Genomic DNA, 23,234 nt, shown 5'->3' on the forward strand with positions numbered 1-23,234 from the left:
TTGTTCAGGTGGGTATGAGAGCACCAATCTGAGGTTTCTGAATGGTAGAAACATTTTAGCTCAGACAGATGGATTTACTACATGACACATGAGCTTGATGTAGCCATGCTTCTGCAGGGTTACAGGGCTCCCCCACATCTCTCGAAGGCTTGACAAGCAGCACAACTGGTTCATGTGCCCCTCCCTCATGACAAGCTATCTTTGGCTGTTAACCACCAAACAAGCTCTTTGGAAGGTTCCCCCTCTCCTTCCCCACCCTCTGTGTCACTTGCTGTCAGGCACCAGTGTGAAGGTCTGTCCTAGAAACTGTCCTCACAGAACTGGGGGCAAGAGGCCTGCTGCAAAGGTGCAGGGCAGCCCCTGCCCAAGTTGCACCAGGCTTCAGCTTCTCTTCCCCAGCGTTTGAAATATACTTCACTGGGGAGAGAGTAGGAGGCTGGTGGCAGCCCTTACACCTGGCACCGCTTCATGTTTCTGCCTGGCAGAACTGCTGAGTTTTGATATGCTCAGGAGCTGTCGCTCACATGGAAGTACTGGGTTGGTTTACACTGTTTCACACCAAGCATGTGAGAGACAAGCTGCTACTGGCGCAGGCTGCATCCTCTGCCCGTCTACCAGTGTTTGGCACAGCCTTGGCCTGCAGGGTAGGCAGCGTAGCTCTGCATGCCCCTCCTGGGTTGTGGGTTTAATCTTTGCTCTTGGAGTGTAGATTTGGACAATTAAACTCAATCCTGTTTATGAGCAAAGAGGAAACGGGTTATATGTAATTAAAGCTGGGGTTATATGTATACGGGTTATATGTAATTATTGTTAGTGTAATAAAAATCGTAAGAGTCAAACCTCTGTTCATCCAGATCTCATTGTTACTGAAAAAGAAGGAATAAAAATGCAGTTGAAATTCTTTCATACCACATTTTTTAGTTTCTACCTCTTTTTCTGCTATTACACTCACCCTTCCACTGCTCCTCTGAGTCCTAACTTTGGGGGTTTCATTGTGACTGGTGGGAGTGTTGAAGTGAGTTGTCAGCATCTGGAGTCCTCTGCTGGGAGGAATGTGATGTTTGTGTTGATGGTTTCTTCTTCCTCCCTCTTGGATCCACTGGGGGTCATTTTTACATGCTTGCTAACACACTTTTTACGCCTTTCTTCATTGGTCTACAGCTCCACAAAACATCCGGATTTGCTATATATGGTGCCCTTTACATATGTTAGATACTATTTCTTTGTACTCTTTGCTACCCCTAAAAGCAACAGTTTTGTCTGGCTCCAGGTCTGCCTTTTTTAACTGACCACCAGCATTTGTAGCCATGGGGTTTCCAGCACCAAGTCTGTGCCCCATCTCTTAATCATCCCCTCTGTATGCTGCATCCTGTGTCTCCACTTTTCAAGGCCTCTTCTATCATACCAGGCCTGTATTTTTCTACACTATGTCATTATGTTAGTCATAAATATCTCATTCCACATAGAATAACTGTTTGTTACTGCTATCTGTATAAAGCTCTGGTTGTACCACACAAAGCTGAACAAAAGTAAAACAAATTAGCCTTAGATGCCTAGTCAATTAGAGAAATTGTTATCACAGCTGGGGCAAGTAAAACAAAGCTATAGCTCAAGAAAAGTTTGGGCAGAGCAAGCCTGATATGTCTCAGTCCTAAGGCCTTGCAAATTCAGTACGAAGTTTATTGTGCGTTACTGAGAACAGCAATAGTGTATGACAGGGATAGAGGACCAACGTGGTTACAGAATCTCCTGTGCAAATGCCTGAAACTGCTAATTATGTAAAAAGAGGGGTCAAGATCAGCTTCTTTCGAGTATGGAAAGCTGTGACACTTGCCCATTTTGCCCTGTGATAACAGGCCTTGTCAGTCTGTGGGGCCCTCTCAGCTCATCTCCTAGTGCAAGAGAGTGGTGAAAAGTGTTATCTGCTGTTCTAAAAATACTTGGCTCTAAATCTGTGGATCTGACCTACACGTTGCTGTTCTACCTCTCACTTAAGGGACTAGGACGAGGAAGGCCTGGATTTTGGGAGTTTACCTATACCCAGAGCAGTTTTTTTTAAGAGTCCTCAGAAGCAGCCCCTTAGCAGAGGGAGAATGTCTATGCAGGCAAGACCCCTGCTAACCCAGCAGTTTCCAGTTCAGCCCTGGATAGCAAAACAAATTTAACAGCTTGCCTAGTACCATGAGATGGGTGCTTCTCATGAGTAGTTCAGGCTTTGTGTCTTAACAGCTCTTAATTGTTTGCTGGGTGGGGGCTAACTTGGAGCTGTTGTTTTTCTTTTTTTTTCTTTTTTCCTTTATAATCCCACACCTTGTTCTTCTATCCCAACATTCATCTAATCCGGAACAAGATGTTCCCTGTACCTCTCAGGTGTGAAACATCCCTACTGATTAAAAATACCTCCCATCCTAACTACAAAACCAGTGAGGACGTGTAAGGAAGGGGTTACAATCTAATGTTAGGGTGAAAGCAGGTGAAAGCTTTTCTTTTAAAGAGGAGCAGGGGAAGGTTATAGGAAGCCTGTTGGCTATCAAGAAACCACTCTTTACTGGAAAGCACATGTTTAGCTAGTGTTCAGTGCATTTACAATAAGGTATTGTAAATGATAATAAAAAACAAATCAAAACAAGAAAGCAAACAGACAAACCTCACATCTTTCTTTCCCAGCACTGTAAATAGTAGGTGATTCATTAGGACTTTGGAGAAAGAACTCTTCCAGCCTCCTAAGCGTAGCACTTCTGTTTTTAAATATGCATCTTCCTGCATGTACTGTCCTTCACATTATACCTGGTTGTGTGGGTTAGATGAGTGGACAGTGAGGTGGATTGAGAACTGGCTGAATGGCAGAGCTCAGAGAGTTGTGATCAGTGGCACAGAGTCTAGTTGGAGGCCTGTAGCTAGCGGTGTCCCCCAGGGGTCAGTACTGGGTCCAGTCTTGTTCAGCTTCTTCATCAATGACCTGGATGAAGGGACAGAGTGCACCCTCAGCAAGTTTGCTGACGATACAAAACTGGGAGGAGTGGCTGATACGCCAGAGGGCTGTGCTGCCATTCAGAGAGACCTGGACAGGCTGGAGAGGTGGGCGGAGAGGAACCTCCTGAAGTTCAACAAAGGCAAGTGCAGGGTCCTGCACCTGGGGAGGAATAACCCCATGCACCAGTACAGGGTGGGGGCTGACCTGCTGGAAAGCAGCTCTGCCGAGAAGGACCTGGGAGCGCTGGTGGACACCAAGTTAAGCATCAGCCACCAATGTGCCCTTGTGGCCAAGAAGGCCAATGGTATCCTGGGGTGCATCAGGAAGAGTGTTGCCAGCAGGTCGAGGGAGGTGATCCTCCCCCTCTACTCAGCCCTGCTGAGGCCCCATCTGGAGTACTGCGTCCAGTTCTGGGCTCCCCAGTACAAGAGGGATGTGGCACTACTGGAGCAAGTCCAGCGAAGGGCCACAAAGATGATTAGGGGACTGGAGCATCTCTCTTATGAGGAAAGACTGAGAGAGCTTGGCCTGTTTAGCTTGGAGAAGAGAAGGCTGAGAGGAGATCTTATCAACGTGTACAAGTATCTGAAGGGAGGGTGTCGAGAGGATGGGACCAGACTCTTTTCAGTGGTGCCGAGTGACAGGACGCGAGGCAATGGGCACAAACTGAAACACAGACACTTCCATCTGAACATGAGGAAAAACTTTTTCACTGTGAGGGTGACAGAGCACTGGCACAAGTTGCCCCGAGAGGTGGTGGAGTCTCCTTCTCTGGAGATATTCAAAACGCGCCTGGATGCAATCCTGTGCAATGTGCTCTAGGTGACCCATCTTGAGCAGGGGGGTTGGACTAGATGGTCTCCAGAGGTCCCTTCCAACCTCAGCGATTCTGTGATTCTGTGTTATAGGTTCACAGAGTCAGATTACACTGTGACTGCAGACAGGGCAATATCTGCTTAAACAAGATGACGCTTGTGTGTTGAAGCATGTTGCACTTGTCTTGCTGCAATGTAAACTTTTGTGACGATTCCTCTCCGAGTAGAACAACTTCCTGCGGAGGGTTGCTCCTACATCAAGAGACAATGTGCTTTGAGTAGAACAACTTATTGTGGTCCGCTCCTACATCAAGAGACAATGTCATTGTTCCTGTGCCGAGGTTTTAAGTTAGTTCCTTAGATGGTGCAGGGGTGAGAAATGAAGAAGGGATTCAGAATTAGCCCTGGGTCTTCTATTTCTATACTAGTTTTACTTTCCTTTTGTGGAGTTATGTTATTCTGGTACACACGCTCGTTATTTCTTTCCTCTTTGTTTATATGCTTGCAATTTAATTTAATTTACTGAGCTACGAGATTTTCTTTCTGAAGATATTTAGGTTCAACCATACCTCTTTGATTCCTCTCTGCACTCCCTCAAACCTCCTGCTCTCTGATAACTGGGAAGAGGATTCATTTCCCAGATTCCAGTTTCACTGTCTTCCCTTTCTTTTTACCTCTGGGTTTAGGAAGCATCTTCTAAATGTGCACTCGAGTTGTTGAGAGTTTCTGTTCTGTATAGTACTTGACAATGTCTGTCTGCTTCTTGAGAGGTGTTTGTGCAAAATCAAGGGTATGCCTGACAGCTCCCTATAGACTGTAAAGAGTAAGTGGTACACGCACAGAGAGAAAGCAGTTGCCAAAGTTTTGGGGAAAGCATTAATGCTCAAAATAATAATAATAATAAAAAGAAACCCTTGCAGCAAGTGAGAGAGTTGCTCCACTGGTAGGCAAGGAATAAAACAAAGGAAATGCCAAAGAGGGGGCTGGATGGGGACCCCAGATACAAACCATCTAGGTGACTAGGAGAGCTGGGGGAAGAGGGTTTATGGCCAAACTGAAAAGTGGGCCTCTCTGGAAATTTATCTGCCTGCAGACCTCACAGGCTGCAAAGTCTATTCAGTCTCCTAGGTAGGCTAGGTACCTTTAAAAGGCTCAGGTAACCCTGTACGAGGTAACCAGTGTATGAGGGTGGTTGGGGGGGGGGGCAGGGTTGTGCGCTTCTAGCTTGTATGCTGTAGATAATATGCTCCTCTATTGGAAGCAAAGCCCATCGAACTATACACCTTTCTCAAGCATAATTTCTGTTCAGCTTGTTCCAGTTTGTTTTAATCAGAACAAACTGTTCTTGTGTCCCTGTAATGACTACTTGGTCACTGCGTTGTTTTGGGTAGTTTGGACGAGGGCTGAAGTAGTTTTCCTTTATTTAGAAATGCTTGACTCCTCCCTCTTATGCCTTTTTTGTATGAGAGAATAACTGTTAGTTTTCTCCTTATCTTCACAGTCAGAAGGCACAAGGCTGCAGAAGGACCTGCGAACTTACTTGGCTTCCGTGAAAGGTAAGGTCTGCGTAAACAGAGCATTTTCCCCTTTAGTGCTTACATATGCAGTGAGGTTTTCTGTAACCCATGCACTTCCTGGTGTTCCCTATCTCAGGGATGAGTTTTGGGAACGAAAAACCTCATTTTGGCAGGGGATCTCAGAATTCTTTGGGACCAGGTGGGATGGGGTTGTGCTTTCATGCCAAAAGTGGTGGTGCCATCTTAGCAGAAAAACTCATTTCCTCTGCTAGTGAAGGATGAACGTGGACAGTTTGATGTGACTACATTCTTGAGTTCCTTTCTCCTTCTGGTTACCATCCATCTCTGTGTCTTCATTAGGCATTCAGTAGGGAACAGCTTAGCGTTTGTCGTAACCCATTCAACACCTCTGAGTCCCCATCCTTCAGGAGAAGGGATAAAATGGGGGGAACACACTAATTCTCAGTTTCTAAGGCGGTTCCCTGTTCTTTCCTAGCCATGCACGAGGCCTCCAAGAAGCTGACGGAGTGTTTGCAGGAAGTTTATGAGCCAGATTGGCCTGGGAGAGATGACACAAATAAAATAGCAGAGGTAAGACTGTACAGGATTTGGGGTCCCTAGGCTTGGCCTGTCAGAGGAAATGAGCTTTGGAAGCTCTGTGAGCTGTATTCCTTCAGACATGTAGCTTTGCAGTGAGACTCCTCCCAAGCTTAGTATTGGGAGGAGGGGAAAGCTGAAGGGAGGGTGGCCTGTGTTTTCATCCATATTTGTGAAGGCAAAAATGGGACATACTGTCCCCAGATGCTTGAATGCTACAGAGAGCCCTGCGCTTATGTGCAGAAGCAGTTTTGTTGCCCCAACAGTGGCTGAACAGAGACGGTAGATGCCAAAAGAGGGTTAAGAGGCTCAACTGAATGTATTGCTTACACTCTGTGCAAAAGAAAGTGCTCTGTCTGTGGGGGCCATGGTCCTTGAAGGAAGAGATCGTTCTGGCCTTGGGCTCTGTTATAGTTATAGGCAGTACCCACTAATCTTTCCTGATTAGCTTCTAAAATGGATTTTGTAGACCTTGTTCCATGGGCTTTTCCCAGGCCTTGAGAGAAGATCTGTCTCATCAAACCATCCTCCGCTGCTTTAAGCCTTGGTCTGTCTTTGACCTCTCTAGGTCTCTGTTTTCCCTTCTCCTATGTCTGTCGCTTCCTAATTGCCATGGTATTCCTACAGTATTGCAAGCCTCAGATTCCCTCTTGTATAACGTGTCAAGCTGCTCTTTTATGTGCTTTTCTTGCTCTTCCATCAGTACATCAACACTATGTGCCTTCACTCTCCAGAAGAAAACTGTGTTGCTCTTTTTGATAGCCAGCTTGTGCCATTACAGAGCTGTTAACATTAATGCTGCCAGCCTCCCAGTATTGTTCATGTGTGTTGTCACTGCTAGCTGTGCTCTTCGTTTCGTCTTAAAGCAATCCCTTGACAATATGCAATGCTGGAGATGTTTTCCTAGATCCCTTTAGCTCTTCAATGCTACTCTCTCTGGAGATTGTTCTGTAGGAGAGATACTAGCCCAAGGAGCTGGCACGCAATGCTGCTAGAGATCTGTGGGCAGATTATAAATGAGAACTTGGAGATTTTTTACATATGGAGCAGGGAAGAACTCAAGCCTGGTTCTGGCAGCCTGCAAAGTCCAAGGCTGGCTGTGAGCTGTGCATTGCCATTGATAAATGCAGAAAGCATTTCAAATGCAATTATTTACATCATGGTATAAATCCAGAATTGCATGTCTTGTACCACTACTTTGTGCTGTGTCTGTGTTGGTGCAAGCTATGCCAGCAGCAAGGCAGATCTTCAGGCCTCCTTGCTGTAAGTGAGAGGAAATAACCTGTGCTGTGTAGACCTTCACTGAGCCCATCAGCCTCTCTGTCCACATGAGGGAAATGGAGGGAAATGAGGCAGGGAACCTAAATCTGTACCCAAAGCATCACCAGAGCAGCTATTGTGTAGCTGCAAAAACCTCCCTCTCACAGTAGCACCAGCAGCTGCTATATATTTGTTGCCATCTTGTTTGGCTGAGCCATACGTCACCCCAACCTGCTGTTCTCCTCATCCCTTGGTGAGGTGATGCCTGTCCAAATTGCCCAGTTGCTTTCTGTGGAGCTTGGGGCACAGCCTGTCGTTTGGCAGCTTGGTTCCTCCTTGGCATGTGTGTGGTATGTCCAGCTGGAGGCAGACACCCTCAGGTCCCTGGCTGAGCTGGTCTGCTGAGCAGCAGCTGTGGTAGTTCAGCTCCATGGCTCCATCTGCCTTGAGACTGCAGGATGGGGCCACAGCAGTTGTAGTGTTGGAGCAGTGGGGAAGAATTAGGGAGGGAAGCAGAAGAAAGATTGTTTGCTTCCCGCAGTTTCCCCTGCAGAAAACCTTACCTGAAGTAATGTCTGCATTTTTTCCTAGGAAATACTGACTTCAAAGCAGATAAAGCAAACAAAACCTGAACATTTCCAGGTCAATTCTTGCATTAACATGGAAACTTTCCATTAGGAAGTGTTGTTGCAGTGAATAATGGAGTTGTAATTCAGCTGGTTTGGCTTCACATTTTCTTTTGGCCTTGTTTCTTCTTAAGCCACTGAGATGCCTCCTGGGAGACTGTCCCTTCAGATAATTTGAGTCAGAGAGGTCAAAGGGAGTATGAGGCCTGAGAACTAACTGAAGCTGCTCTGAGGGTCTGCAGGAGTTTTTCCAGCCCCCCTTCATCTTTTAATGCCTTTGTTTATTCATGTTTCTCTCTTTTGGTGAAAGGCAGGCAGGAGAAAAGTGCTATTCCTGCCGAAAAATTTTTTTCCATGTAAAGTGGGCATTTTTCTTTAATATTTTAACCAAAACCATTTTTTCAAGCAGAAAAAACAGAAGAGAGGGACAATTTCCACCTAACACAAGCTGTTGATGGAAACTTAGCATGGTTAAGATGAGATCAAGAGTAAATTGTGCTCAGGTTGGGGTGCAAGCTTTGAATGTGACCTCCACGGGGCTCTTGAGGCAGGTTGTGTGAGGGCTAAAGACTGCTAACATAGCTTTCTCTCATTGTTCATTGTCCTTCAGAAAGGTATGTTGTAGTGAAAAGCAGAAAATAGTGCTTAGTGGTGTCAAGTGTCCTGTTCTTGTGGCTGCTGGAGGGAGGGGACTGAGAGGAGGAGGTAAAGTGCACCTAACCTTCATCTTCCCTTCTGTTGCATGGATTTGGGCTAGCACTGTAGGGGAAAAGAAAGGTTCTCAAAGGTTCATGAAGGGTGCTGTGTCCTTGTAGAGGTTGCCTGAATTAGCTGCATCAAGCCCTATCTGTTTCTACATTTCTGGTGTGAGCTATGTTTTCAAGTCACTTCTCTGTTCCTTAGTTTTTTTAAACAAATAACTATTTTTCAAGAGCACTGGGGAATGGAAACTGTTGATTGTAGCATTCATTGACACAAACAGAAATGCAAAGCTCTGTGCTCTTCTCACCATTAGTTAGCTCACTGCTTTTGTTTTTCAGAACAATGACCTCCTCTGGACAGATTTCCATCAGAAGCTGGTGGATCAGGCCCTTCTGACCATGGATACATACCTTGGCCAATTCCCAGACATTAAAGTAAGATTCTCTTTATACCTTTTGATCTAGGGTGTTATAGCAGATGAGACTTTATAAGAATCCATTTCTGGCATCTTCATCTTCTTTAGCAGGATGTGTGTGGGGGAAAATACACTGTAATGTAAGAGATGTGCCTGTGGATTAACACTGGTCTGGGTTGGGGAAGTTATAGAGGTGGTGCTGTGGACTCCTTTCCTCTTTAGCAGTCAGAAGGTAAGGAGCTGTGAAGTGTGGTAGAGTGGGAACCTCATCTTGTGCTCTTGAGAATTGATTGTCTGGAACTGCCCTGCCATCACAGATGACTGCAGCTCAGGGTTGCCTTTTCTTGCTGGGGGGGGGGGGTCCCTGGGGAGTCAGCCCTCTTCTGCTAGTTGGAGCTCCCTCCATAGTCCTCACGGATGCAGTGTGTTTGGAATGGCAGTGGCATACGCAGAAACTTTGACGTCACAAAAGGAGCAAATGAAAAGGAGCAGAGCTTCTGAGATGCACTGAAGTGTGTGAGCAATCTTTGTCTATGCCTTTCCAAAGCCAAAGAGGTTACCATAAGCAACCTGTTTGACTCTGCCCTGAAGCAGAGGAGGAGTGCCCACGCAGTGTCTCTGCTGGTAATAGATAGCTGAGAGGTGGTAGGATGTTTCCTATGGACTCTTGCATGGGACCTCCTAGCTGAGATGCAGAGCCTGAATGTGTGGGCTGATTAAGACACAGCAACAGCAGAGTAGGAGGTTTTCCAGGCCAAAGCTGACGAACTTGTCATGCCCACGTTCTGGAGAGTCACCATGAGCAGGACCACAAGCATTGTGGAGGCAGCATGTATGCATGTTGTACAAGAACCTGCAGTGACTGCCTGTCATATATCACTTGCACTGATTCTTGTGATTGTACTTAGCCCTGGATATCTCCTTTACAAATGGTGGCTGTGCTGCTGCAAACTCTACTTTTCCAACAGCCAAGATCTTTGTAGCTCTGGGTCCTATGAAAACTCTGTGTTCTCCTTTGGGCTTAAAAATGACACAGAGCGAAGAAGCCAGGGGAAGGATGCTAAAGAGAAAACATTACTACAAAACAAGAGGCTGCATATTGCCAGTTCTTTGTGGGGGAGGGGGACAATGCTGGATAGGATCTTTGGGGGAAGCCCTATGTTCACCAACCTGGGCTAGAATGTCCTGTGAACTTCCCTTCCCCTACTGTCCTCTCCATTCATTTTGAGAAGGTTATGCAGGAAATGTCTTCACCATATGGAAGCACTAGTAATGATATCACCATATGGGAAGTATCAGCTTGGCTTCCTCCCAGTGAAAACAACCCTTTCCCTACCACATGTCTCTTAAAACATTTGTCAACATTTGTTGCTTCAGGAGGAGCATGCTGTACCAATGTGGGGCAGGTCACAGGCGTGTAAAACCGCTGCAGAAGGGCAGTGTCCTTGCCTCCTGGGGATCCTTGTTTTTGCCTCAATTTCCAGCCTCTTCTGTCCCTGGAAATATGAAATGGGGAAGAAGGAAGAGATTTGCTGCCACTTTCCACCTACATGAGGCTTTAATGCTGGTCAGTCCCTGTAGTGTGATTCAATGTGCCTCAGTCAGCAGTGTGGTGACTCTTGCACTGCTTCCATAGCAGAAGGTTTTGTTTCAGGCTTCCTGCAGACTGACTTCTGCACTGCTTCTGTCCAAATTGCATTTTACCAGCCTTCTTGGCTGTGCCCTAGGTCACCTCAGCATGCCACATTTCTTCAGTGTTTAGCATCTTTGGGATTTCTTAATTCTGCTGGGATTTTAGACTGGGTTTTTCAAAGGATGATGAGAGTGGGACCACCCAAATTCCACCAAAAAACTCAAGGGGTCAGGCACCAAACTAACAAAGATCTTTCCTGACTTCCAGATGGGACGCTAAAGTGTTTATTACTAATGTCACTTTTTCCTAGTCTTCAGATTTTGCTCTAGAAAATGGAAGTTAAAGCAGCTTTGTGCAGAATTTAAGCTTTTCTTTAAAAAGAATGCTAGTCACATTTGGCTCCCTTCTTCAGACGAGCGAGATGTTACCTTTCTTTTGGTACCTACAATAAGACATGGATACATTTCACTGGTTTGGCCATTTCTTTAAAATGGACTTTCAGTGGTATGAATTTAAAAAGGTCAATATGTTTTTTTCTGGAAAAGTCCTGTTCAACTGTATGCATCATTACTGTTACCCCAGAGCACCGAGAAGTGGCTCAGATAAGTTTGGTGTCTTGGACTGTTAAAAACTATTATAAGAACTGTTATTGCAAGTTTCTGCAATTTTACAAAAGTATAGCCTGATTTCATGTAAGGAAGTAGAGTTCTTGAGGGTGCCATGCAAAAAACAAGTTGCATATAATTTACAGAATATTTTGGTTTGTTTTCTGTTGTTGTCGTGGTAATAGTTTTCTGGTTTGTGTTTTCCACAAGAGCAAATTTTCTGCTCTTCCTGGAATTCTGGCATTACTATGATAATGAAAGCTGATTTATGGAGAGAAGATAATTTTAATTTAGTTACGTAAAGGCCTAGCTTTTGTTAACAGCCCAGTAATTCAAATGTGTGATCAGTTAGATCATGCATGCATTGCTTATTTGTTAAATACTAAAGTAAAAGTATTCCAAATCTTTCTTCGCTTGAGCTGGAAAAATTCCCTTGAATTTTCTGGACTCCCAACAGGACTTACAGCAGGGTTATGAAGACATGGTATTCCTTTAGCAAGGAATTTTTATAAGTTAAAAGGAATCATTTTTAAAGTTTGGAGGAGAAAAAAGCGAACAAAAATCTCTCTTCTTCTCCAACTCAGAAGGAAAGAAAAGGAAAACAAATAACACTTTATGCCTTCTTTACAGGTCATTATTTATAGCTTCCGGGAGTAACACTCTTGCATACTCTAATATTTCTGAGTGAGTTTTTGATTGGGATTGCAGAGTATGCAAGGAGCACAGTTGTCCAAAGGCTGCAGTGAGCCCGGAAAGATGAACCATAACCCCGGCTCTGAATAGGTGTGGAATTTGGGGAATATCTGTCTTGCACTGACACTGGTGGTCTGTTTCTGCTAGGTTTAAAACCAAACATCAATAAGGGGGGAAAAAAAATTAAATGCAGACTCAAATTAAGATGGGAAAGGTGTTTACTCCTTATTACAAAGGAGTAAACACATCTGTTGGAATTCATGTTTTACCATCAGATGGTGATGGGGTCGCCACAGCTATCCTAGAGTAGGACAAATAAGCTACCTTGCAGGCTTCCAGGGCTAGGCTAAATCCTGTTTTTGCCATCACAGGCAACTGTGTGATCAGTGTTTACTCCAGAAGGACTCACAGTATATCCATGCCATGCAACACTTCTGTGTACTCTAGAACAAATGTGAGGCCTGTAGTTAGAAGATCAAAGACCCCAAGAATGGGGCAGCAGTGACTGAAGATATTGTTGAGAGGCTGGTGACATGATATCAAACTTTTTGTGGGGTGGCAGGGGAGCCTGGAAGTGACTGTTTGCCACATCACAGAGCTGGGCAAAACCCCTCTAAACCCAAGCTCTCTCTTCCAGTCTGACCTGAGGGAAAAATTCCTTCCATTAGATCCCAAACCTGGCTATGCATTTCATGTGGAGTGTGTGGAAGATGCATTAACTGGCACCTCAGAGATTTTAATGCTGCTGGAAGCCCCCTCCTTCATCCTGTCGCTGTGTCCAACTGGCAGTGTTTCCCGAGATGGCAAACTGCCACAATGGTCCCCCCTACTGTCAGGAGCCTGGAGGAGAATCTGATGTCGGGGAGGTGTTTTCTAGTAACCTCAACTGAGGAATGGCTCAACTTCTTTGTGATTCCTCTCTTGGAGCAGAGGGCTTTGAAATCAGTTTGGGTGTGCATGTGGCTGAGCTTCTGCAGATCTGCTGTGACTCGCACAGAGCTGCACCGACGTTTGCTGAAAGAACAGACAAATGTGTGTGGTGGACGTGTGAACTGGTCCCAGCTGGTCTGGCAGAAAGATCAGCCTTGAATGTGGTTTGTAATTTATCTGCAGCAGTCTAGAGATGAGACCACAACTTCCTGCTGAGTGCAGTGGGGGGATTTTGGTTTTGCAAGTAGATCTCAGTGCTGATTCTTCCTCCTGCACTTTTGATTTCTCTGGGTGGTGTGACTAAATAAAAACCCTCCTGGCTTTTTGCTGTGGCTTCCCACACAGCTTCTCCAGTCTGTCTCTAGCCTGCTGATCACTGTCACTGGACCTGGCTCTCTCCGAGCTGCAGTGATGCGAGGGTTAGGCTGGGAAGACCTGAGCTCTAACCTAGAAAGCCTGGGGTGTTTGTGGTGAGTGTAGAGGCAAGAGGTGCGAGGTGTTTGGTTCTTAAAACAAGGCAGCCAAATGGTCCTGAGCCTCGCAGAGGTGAAACTCGAAGGGGAGAGAAAGCCTGAGGCACCTCTGATTAACAGAGGTATCTCGGAATAACAGGCCACAGACCTGACTCTTCCTCTACTCTGGATTCTCAGTCATGGACTTGTCAGGGCTCTTGCCCTGCATGCGAGTCTGGTACACAATTGACTCCCTCCTTGTGCATGTCACAGCTTTGCTGTATCTTGTATATTTGTGGTACAGTGCTACAGCTTCTCCCTCACACTTCTCTTGAGTAATAGCTAGTTATAACGGACCACTGGTTGTGGCTGTGGTCACAACGTCTGGTATGCACTTGTGCCTAAACCTCCTGTGGCAGAGTCTGAAATGCTGGCTCCTAGGCATATCCTGAGCATGGGGAAGGGGCTTGGGCTGTGCTGGCAACATGAGAAATGCCTTCTTATGTTGACCTTCAAAAGATTTTTGAGCTACCAGATGAACTTGGGCTGAGAGCTGGTTAGCTAGAGGCTGGCTGCAGCCCTCAGGAGGCTCTGAAAATGAAGAAGCAAGTGCCCATAGAACCTGGGCACCTGGGGAGACTTAGTAAGCTATATGCCTTTGGTCTCCCCGGCTGAGTCTGTTCTTCTAAAGAGCTGACTCCAGAGTAGTTGCTGGCCACAGGCAATTCCCAGGCCCACCTCTCTGGGCAGCCTGTGTGGAGTATCTGGCAGTGCTACCTAGTGTTTTCTGGTGTGGACAGTGCATGGGGTACTTTAGAAGCTAGCTGGGTTAAGCGGAGAAGGGTTTTCGTGAGAGGCTTTGTGGTCCTGGCTGGTGGGAAAGATTGTCACGACTCTTTTCTCCATCTCTCTTAGTCTCGTATAGCGAAGCGAGGAAGGAAGCTTGTGGATTATGACAGCGCCAGACACCATTTTGAAGCCCTGCAAACCGCAAAGAAGAAGGATGAAACCAAAATTGCAAAGGTAAAGCAAGCAGAAGGGTGTGCAGCCATCCTTTCATTTCGGGGAGGTCTGGTTTTGCCTACTGAACAGGTTTAAAGTGCACCTGTACCTCTTCACTGGGTGTGTTTTGTTCAGAGAGGTGTTGCGCGCTGTTGAGGTTTGGCTAGGTATTTCCTTCTCATCTTTTTAGTCCTCCTAAAAGCAGGATGTACTCTGGTGTCTTAGTTCAGACCCACCATCATCAGTGAGCGTTGCTTGCTGTCCAAGGCCTAGGCGTGCGTTTCCTTAGTGGCTGCAGGACCAGTAAGCTCTGTTGGAAAAGCACATGTGCCTCTGTGGGAAGCAAAGCCTTGCAGTGCCACAGCAAAATTTGCTGCTTTGTCTGCTGCTCTGGGCTCTCTGTTTCCCTATGTTAGAGCAGTGGTGAGAGTAAGTGTTTGAGCATTGCAAGCGTGAGGTTAGTGGTGTTTGCAAAGTCAGACATGATGTCCTAGGATAGAGACTCTTAGTGTGTGAGTTGCCAGTTCATCAGTACAAATGCACCCTGTGCACACATGAAGCCTGTGTTCTGTCTTCTGTTGACCAGAATTACTGGAAACTGAATATACCTGAAAGCAGGAAGATAAGAGTTTTCTCTCATCAGGGCATCCTGCAATGACTTAGTCTTTGTTAACCTTTATGCCTAAAGTCTTAGTCTAACACGTTTGATGTGCCTAAAGGCCTACATGTTCAGGTTGGTGTTGCCTCTTACATATGATGAAGCTTGTCAAGAAGGTGACTGATGAGCTTTAAAAGGTTATAGATGTCTAAACCTTAATTTAGGGACATTTAGATGCCTTAAGTCCAAATCAATGGTCCTAAAACTCACCTCAGTGACTGTCTGGGTCCAGATTATCTGACCTCACAGGCAGTAGCGCTGTTTAATCTGGAAATTCCCTTGAATATTTAGTTCTTTCTTGTATACCTGCCAGGACAACCCTGTCTGAGCCAGGTACCCCCTGTCTCTCAGTCCTTTCTGGAAGATAGCAAAACACCACCAATGTCCTATGAACAGCTTGATTCAGATTTAGCCCCAAAGCATGCCTGGTGTACAAGTGCAGGATTTTATTTTTAATAAAAATAAATTTTAATAAAATTTGTATTTTCTATTTTAAATATAGCTAAAGAAAGGTGAGGGTGCCAATCTTGTTCTACAGGAGTCTCATGGCTAGAATACTTGCCCAGAAAATGGGCTGTGGTGTACTCTCTCAGCCTGAGGGGATTCAAACCCACATGCCCTGCTCTGCAGGACAGGTCTTGACACAACAGTCTGGAGGTGGGGAGACACCTTTCATTTCTCTTGAGTGTGGACCATGGCACATCAGGATTCTTCAGGCCAGAGGAGAGCAGGAAAATAAGAGCTTTGAGTCTGTATCTTGTAACCAAGCTGAGAGAGGGGTTCTCATTCTTTCCTTTACAGTTATTTCTGGTGTACGGAGATATGAACGATAATGGTGTTTCTCCTGTATGGAAGACATAAAGCCAATTCTCTCCTGCAGGCAAACGGACTACATTTAATGCTCAATTGACAGTACTTTAAGCTGCTGGTCATCAGTCATCTGCTCGTCAGTGCATGCACTATGATTAACTCTGACAAACAAAGGGAAGAAAGATTGATGGCTCAGGTGTCGCTGCATCATTTGCGGAGCAAAGAAATTGCTCGTTCTGTATTCAAGGCATGAGGACCAGCCAGTTGTGTCTTCTGTTGAAAGCGATACTTCAGCTTGTTCAGGAATAGGAGTAGAATTTCCCTGAGGCATGGTATTATTCTTGGTGTGTGTCTGTGAGATCTTTGCCATGGTGGCAGCACTCTTTGTAGGAATTCAACTACTCCAGTTGATACCTGGTGATCTGCACCTCCCTTGTCCTTGCTGCACTTGCTGGTGTTAACCAAAATGCTTGCATGATAAATTTTTTTTTAATGACGGGTGGTCTATTTTTCTCCTGTTAAAGTATGAAGAACAGTACAATTTGAAGATTGAAGTGTTGTGATTTAAGAGACAGTGCTCTGTTACTGACTGAGCCTGTGCAAATGCCTTTTAGTACTTGATGGGACTCTTCTTATTAGCCAAAATGGGCAGTGAATCAGATGTTTCCCCTCTCTGTGCTTTAGGCCATAAGCTCATGCACAGGATAATCTATGACAAGTCGCGCTATCCTGATCCCGTAAAATTGTGAACAGTGAGAGTCCCTCAAAGCGATGTATGCTCATCTCAAACAGGCAGGTTTCGTGGCCCAGCATCTCAATCTCACACTTGCAGTCACACAGCCCTGTAGGGTTGTGGGCAGGGGCCAGGGCTCAGAGTGCACTAGGCAAATGTAGGAAGTTCACCTCTCCATTCCTGTGACTGTTGTTTTGCTGATCTGATCTGTGAAGTAGGGATGTTTCAGTGTAAGGTATTTTGAAATGTGATGACAGCCCCCTAGGAAAGAGAAATCTTGTTTATAACACAGCATACAAATGGGAACCAACTTGAATGATGTCTCATGACATTATGGTAACACGAACAGCAATGTGAATACTTTTGGGAGCTATGTGATCTCTTTTTCTCCCCTCCTCTAATACATGGACATTCTTCTCCCACCCAGGACTCCTGCCACATATCACTAAACTCGCAACCTGCCATTAAAATAAAATACTGTGAACTTTCAGCTGTTGCATGCAGATAATGAGTGTTTAATCCTGACCTCTCTTTAAGGAGCTCCCCCTTCACAGTCGTGACTCGGAGTGGGGTTGTCTGTGTGCTAGGACACTAACAACTCATCTGTTGCTCTTTGCAGCTGGCCGGCTGGTCAACAGTATCCCAGCCCACACTGGAGCATTAATTACCGCTAAACTTGGCATGCTTCAAAGGATTCTTAACTGATCGGCACCAGGATGTTTGTGTTTTCTCTCGCCTTGGTGATATTGGTTTGGCCCAGCCTGTAAATACTCTCTCTGTGATTTTAATTTTTTTTTTAATCCTAAAAAATATGTTTGTGTCTTTCTTGTTCTCTGTTTACTTTTTTCTCTTTTCACTCAAACATGCTCCCTCCCCTCCCAGCCTGTTTCACTGCTTGAGAAAGCTGCGCCTCAGTGGTGTCAAGGGAAGCTACAAGCTCACCTCGTTGCGCAAACTAATCTGCTCCGAAATCAGGTGACTGCTGATCTACCTGGCTCTAACCCTGCATGCGCTATTTTGGGTTCTGGATTGTACTGTGCAACTAATCTCTAGGCAACGTTCACTCTAGTCCCCTCTGTTAAGTTTGTCCTTGATACTCCTGAGCCATAGTGGACACGTGGAAGTTGTTGACCAGTGAATGAATCTGTTCTGAAATGAATAGCCGATGCTATTGATTTCTAACCAGGTGTGTTCATACTAGACTATTGTTATATAGACTAGAACACTAAGGGAGAGGGGAGTGGACTGTAGTTCCTCCAGTTGTTCCTTTTTCTTTCTTTTCTTCTAAGTGAGAAGCATTCAGTTTTTATTGTTGCTGTTTAAAAAGAAAAGATGGAAACATTGAAAAATTGATTTCTGTGTTTCTGCTGTTCAGTAAAGCTGGAAGCAAAACATTGCTTCAAAAGCAATTTCTGTGGCTGCTGAGTTTGTTTGCAAAACTCACCCAGGGTAAGATCTAGGTTTCCAAAATAGACATTGTCTGGCTCTTGTGCCTAAAAGAGCCATTTCCAGAGATACAGAGGTTCAGTCTGCAGAGGAGAAGAGATGGGCCCAGACCAGAGAATTTACACCTCACATAAGAGATTTGAGCACTTCCAAGTTGGAGTTATGATTGCTTAATGTGGCAGAACTTGGCTAAATATTTAGGTTATAGCATCCTGAAGGAAATAAGAGCTCAGAGAAACTACATTGACTAAGGCTTTCAATCCTACTTGCACAGGAGGAGCCTGGCTTCCTAATGAAATCTTCCTTGGTATTTACATTGGAGCCCCTTAAGGGATAACAGAGAACTGACCAAAAAAAAAAAAAAAGAGGATGGTTTAGTCAGTGAGGGGAAGAAAACACTTTTAATGGATGAGGGATAGTAAATCCATTACCCAGACTGGGAGAGAACCAGTTACCTACTCACAAGTTCCTGGTGAGCTCATCTGTTCTCATTCAAATGCTCGTACTTTTTCAGATTCCTCATCAGTGAATGAATTGCATTTTAGAAACACATAATTGCTCTCACCTTATGAAGCACCTGATTTTTTCATGGCCAGTTTATGACAGACAGGGAAAATACTAGATTGCCACATAAATAAAGTCTGGGAGCAGAACAACTGTTAGCAGTCCTGCTTAAGATACATTGCAAAGTGAGGAAATATGCATTCATCCTTGACTGAAGGGAGAAGGAAATTTGGCAGGCTTCTGGAGGTGTTTTCTGTACCTCAGAAATACTGGGAATAATCTGTTTGGCTGGTGGTATCTTTAGAGAGAGCAGGTTTGGGAAGTTTCTCAAGCCACAGCTAAATAAATCAGTTCGTGGGTATCCTTCCTCTTCTCAAGCTGGCTGGAGTGATTGGGAGCAATGCCGCCTCCCACAGATTACCCAGAGAAACGGTACGTATCCTCCTTCACACTGCCATCTTAGATGGACTACTGTGAGTTAGTAACTTGACTGTACTGGGTGACTTTGCCCTCAAGTGGGTGACAAGGATTTATGTAATCCTTCCACTGCCGTGTTGCGGGGGTATCAACCTCTGCTAAGTGATGTCAATGTTTTCAGTCGCCTCAGATTTTTTGAAATCAATTTAAGTCCTCTTTTAAGTTTTTCCTCTTTAATTCTGGAATTAAATAACGGTATTGCCCATCTCCACTTTGTGTTTCTAATTGTGTGGGCTTTTGACTCCTTTTTTTTTGTTGTTGCTTTAATTGGGACTAACCTAAAAATCTCAAGAAGAAAAAAGAATAGTTTGTATTCTGAACCTGCAAGTTTTCCAGCTTTTCTCCGCAGCACAAGCAGGCAGAGGTTTTTGTATTCGCATGATTCCAAGACTGGAGGTGCTAATGACAACCCTAAATCTCATTAAACTCAAGATAGAAGTGGGAAAATTGATGACACTGCATTTATCTAAGAGCCTCAGAATGTTAAGGCTAACAAAAAAATTCCTTCTCCTTGCCAGCAGCCATGTTGCTGTCTCTTGTTGTCTGATAAATCCCTTTACTTTACAACCTTCGAGCAAAAATGGGATCAGCAAGATCTATTATTTCTACTGTAAAGCCAAGTTCCTCCCTCCAGGATTCAAACCACTAGCTTTTTAGGCCTTTAGTAGATACTAACAACAAGAAAAACAAATTAGGTGTTTTATTTGAAGTCTCCTGGGAGGTTTGCTCTCATAGGCTCCCATTTATGAATTCTGGTGACTCTGCTTTTTGGAACAAAGAAGGAAAGGGCCTAGACCAGCAAATTCTTGCCTTTTTCCTAATCTCCACTGAAATGCTGACTTTGGATTTAAAAGCAATATCCTTGGTGCTGTAGCAAAAGCAGAAGAATGTCTCTGTCTATCTGTAGTGGAAAGCCTGCAAGCAGAACCCTGGGCCCTGCTGCCCTCCCAGGGAGAGGCAGTTCAGGCTGGGACTGATGGGGGGCCTGGGCCTAGGATGGGGTTGCTGCCCAGCTGTCCTCCTTACACCTGCTTCATGGATGTCTTAAACTATTTACTGAGTGATGCACAGCTTACAGCATGGTCACCAATTTACCTGAAAGCACCAGGCTTGGCATTGCAGGACATTCATGAATACTGAGATGTGCTGTGGTAGAAAACAATCTCACCATCCAAGCTGAACAAGCTCTGCTTGATGCTCAGTGCCTTGGCTAGGGTGCCGGTTAGGAGAATGTTTGTGTTGTTCAGCTCTTGCTCAGACCTTCCCCCTTTCAGGCAGAGAGAGAAGAGTGAAAGTTTTCTGAGGTTATGTTTCATGGACCTGGGCCTTACCTCTTCTGCCTTCTCCGTCAGGATAACAAAGATAAAAGCGTGAAGGTGTTCAGATACTATAGCAATGGGCACTGTCCCTAAAATTTGTACCTTTCCTCCTTTCCCCACAAGTCAGCGTTGTTGCCGAATAAGCTGGCTTTTCCTCTAGCAGGGCTCATGACTAAGTTGATGTCGGTCTCCAGCTCTGGCTGGAAGCAGTCTGCTAGCCCATGTGTCAGGACCACTGCATCTAAGCAAAATAATTTCAATCATAAGATTCATGGGCTGGCAAAGAAGTAAAGAATTAATTCAGTGCTGCAACTGAGAACAACAGCACTAGCTGAGCCACGGGCACTTGCTAGATTGCTGATTCCTACTGCTTTTCTAGAGTGAACGTTGCCTGTGGCTGGTTTTGCTTTTGCCTGGGGATGTCACGATATTCACATGTTGCTTTCTAGGTTCTTGACCTTCTGAACAGGTAAACAAGAGAGGGAAGGACTGTTTTTAATATACACCGTGTCTGAAAAACTAACAGCATTTAATGGTGTCTTATCTCCCAGTTATCCTATCTCCTGGGCTGATTCCCAGCCTAGTGTGGAAATTAGAATAAGATAAAGCGAAGGTTGGACTGGGATTTTTTTTCTCCCTTTAAAATGGTTGCATTAGAAACATTCTTGGAGACAGTTTAAGGCAGAATGAGTCTTTGTGATCATTCTCTCTGATTCAGCATAAACTATTTATTCTGCTAAATGGGATTTTTGTTTGTTTTGTGCAAACCTATAAATGTTGGGTTTTTCAGTGAATATAGCAGCCAAATACAGGAGGTTTGGGGTGGAAACATCCTGATCTGTTCTTCCCCTGCCTGTTTCTCACTGGGTCAGCTTAATTTTTGGATACCTGCAAGTTGTGGTATCTTCTTCTGGGATCATCACAATCTCCTCCAATCTTGAGCTCAAAGAGTCTTAGTTCTGCTTTTGGCAGTGATGGGTGACCCTCTGAAAGGTGGAGCTAGTTAGAAAGTAGGAGCTTCTGTTCCTTGTTTGTAAAAGTCAGGAGAGATGGAGAGTGTAAGGATCCTACACAACACTGTGAGGAACAGGACTCTAAATTGCACAATATATTTTAAGTCCTTTCTCCCATCAATCCTGTCTTTGTATATGCCTTTCATTAAACAGTGCTAAGCTGCATTTCTTTAATGAGGCTGGCATAAAGAAGACAAAATCTCATTTTGTAGAAGGGGCAAGAAGCTAAGTTTCCTGTGAGTGCAGGCATGCAGAGAGATCAGGTTTCCCCTGAGAACGCAGTGGCTTGCTGGCTCTTCGAAGAGTCCTGTGACATTGTCACATTCCTGCTGTTGTCGCACATACAAGTAGGCGCTCGTGCTGACCTTCCTGTTCAGATGTGTTGCTGAGTTGCTCACATGGGGATTCACTGTCCTGCATCCCACTGTGCTGGGCTGTGGAAGAATGCTGTGCTGTTGCTAATTAGTAAATGGAGACATTTTATTTAGGAAGCTCTGGATTTTAAGCCAGGGCATTCAAAAGAGGAAGAGACCATCCAGGACAAATGTGGGAAGGGGAACGTGCTTGTTGCTGGTGCTTGCTGTCAGCAGTAGAAACCAGGATCATCCTTTGCTTCTGAAGTGTGTCAGAATTCATGCGTCAGTGTGGGAGTCAGTGAATCAAATTTAAACTCTTGTTTGGGGAAAAAGTGGTCCTGTATGAGGCATATTTCCTCTCTGTATTGGTAGCCTACGGCCAGCCAGGGATTGCCCTTATATTAGGTCCTTACCAGTGTCTCTGGAGAGTGTGTGAGGCTGCTAAAACCTAATCTTGCTGCTCAAGCACTTCAGCCTGGCCTCCTGTTGGGACATTTCATGCTTTCCACATCCTTCCTTGCTTCTGCACTGCTTTGCAGGAGAGCTGTATGAGCCAAGGGTACAGACCTGCTCCCTTCCTCAGAGAAGAGAGTGCTTTGGCATGACCTTGCCTGAGCAGAGCAGGTCCCCACAAGGAACTCTTCTTCAGTGCCATTTGGGATGGGTTTCACCTCTTTCGAGACCTTAGCAAGGGGCAGGGGCCACTATATCTTCATCTGTACTCAAGCTGAAGGCTGAGGTAGGTAACTAGCCCTATTCAGTCTTTGGAGCCAGGGGAACTTACAGTGCACTGGAGAATGGATGTCTGAATTCCCTTCTGAGTAGCCAAACAGGGAAATCCATTTAGAGGAACCTTGAGGGTAACACATGCAAGCTGGAGGGGTATCAGGTCACTTGTGGTGTAGCCCTCTTAGGTTCTTAGGAGACTTATTTGGGATTGGGATTATCCCATGCTAGAATTTTGCCTGGTCTCTCAAGGAAGTGAAACGAGTCACAGTTGCCTCAGCCATGCAGAGTACTTGTCTGTGCTGGAACTGACACACTCCCATGTCTGTTAAGGCTGAAGAAGAGTTAGTAAAGGCTCAGAAGGTGTTCGAAGAGATGAACGTTGATCTGCAGGAGGAGCTGCCTTCTCTGTGGAATAGGTAAGTGCTGGAGGTTTGCCCAAAGGCTGATTTGATGAGGTGAAGACCTAAGTTCTTGTATCACTGTACCCATTTCCCTGGGTTGGGTTTCTGCTCTTGTTTTCTGGATCATCTCAGAGCCTGTCCCCTGACTCAGGTTGACCCTGGGCTTTCTAATTTTGTAATTCATAGTTTTACTACAAGCAGAAGCTGTGTTTCTATGCTTGGTCTGATTACTCCCTTTGTACCCCACTCTTCCCAGAAACTCTGCCAGCTCTGCTAGGCATTGACCCAGCTTCTACTGTAGACAGCAGATCAGAGAGCAGACAGGCAGGAGGGCTTGAAAGCCAAGTGCTGATTTCTGCCCTTGCTCCTTTTTTTCTCAACCTGGGTTATGCCTCTGCACACAAAAGACCAGTGTGTAGGCCTGGCTGAGGATGCTGCTGCAGGAGTTGGGAGGGATGTGGGCATCTGGGTGGTTACATGTGCAGAATGGTGATGCTGCTGGCCTTGGAGAGAGCCTCCCTCCTGCCATGGCTCCTCTGGCTGAGTACTGTGCTCTCTCTGTTGGCA

At 45.3% G+C, this 23,234-nt stretch overlaps 1 protein-coding gene across 14 annotated transcripts in view; it reads left to right on the plus strand.

Annotated features, from left to right (window-relative positions):
• BIN1 (bridging integrator 1) overlaps positions 1-23,234 on the plus strand; it is a 102,011-nt gene that overhangs the window by 46,434 nt on the left and 32,343 nt on the right. For 8 of the 14 annotated variants that reach the window (XM_067299248.1, XM_067299249.1, XM_067299250.1 and 5 more), the window contains exons 3-8: positions 5,291-5,345; positions 5,803-5,897; positions 8,830-8,925; positions 14,135-14,242; positions 17,305-17,397; positions 22,597-22,682. In XM_067299248.1, coding sequence (XP_067155349.1) covers positions 5,291-5,345; positions 5,803-5,897; positions 8,830-8,925; positions 14,135-14,242; positions 17,305-17,397; positions 22,597-22,682 — 533 coding nt within the window. The remainder of the gene's footprint in view (positions 1-5,290; positions 5,346-5,802; positions 5,898-8,829; positions 8,926-14,134; positions 14,243-17,304; positions 17,398-22,596; positions 22,683-23,234) is intronic. The other 6 variants (XM_067299252.1, XM_067299256.1, XM_067299260.1 and 3 more) reach the window with 1 other exon arrangement.

The sequence above is a fragment of the Apteryx mantelli genome, chromosome 6 (genome assembly GCF_036417845.1).
Source record: "Apteryx mantelli isolate bAptMan1 chromosome 6, bAptMan1.hap1, whole genome shotgun sequence".
NCBI classification, from domain to species: domain Eukaryota; kingdom Metazoa; phylum Chordata; class Aves; order Apterygiformes; family Apterygidae; genus Apteryx; species Apteryx mantelli.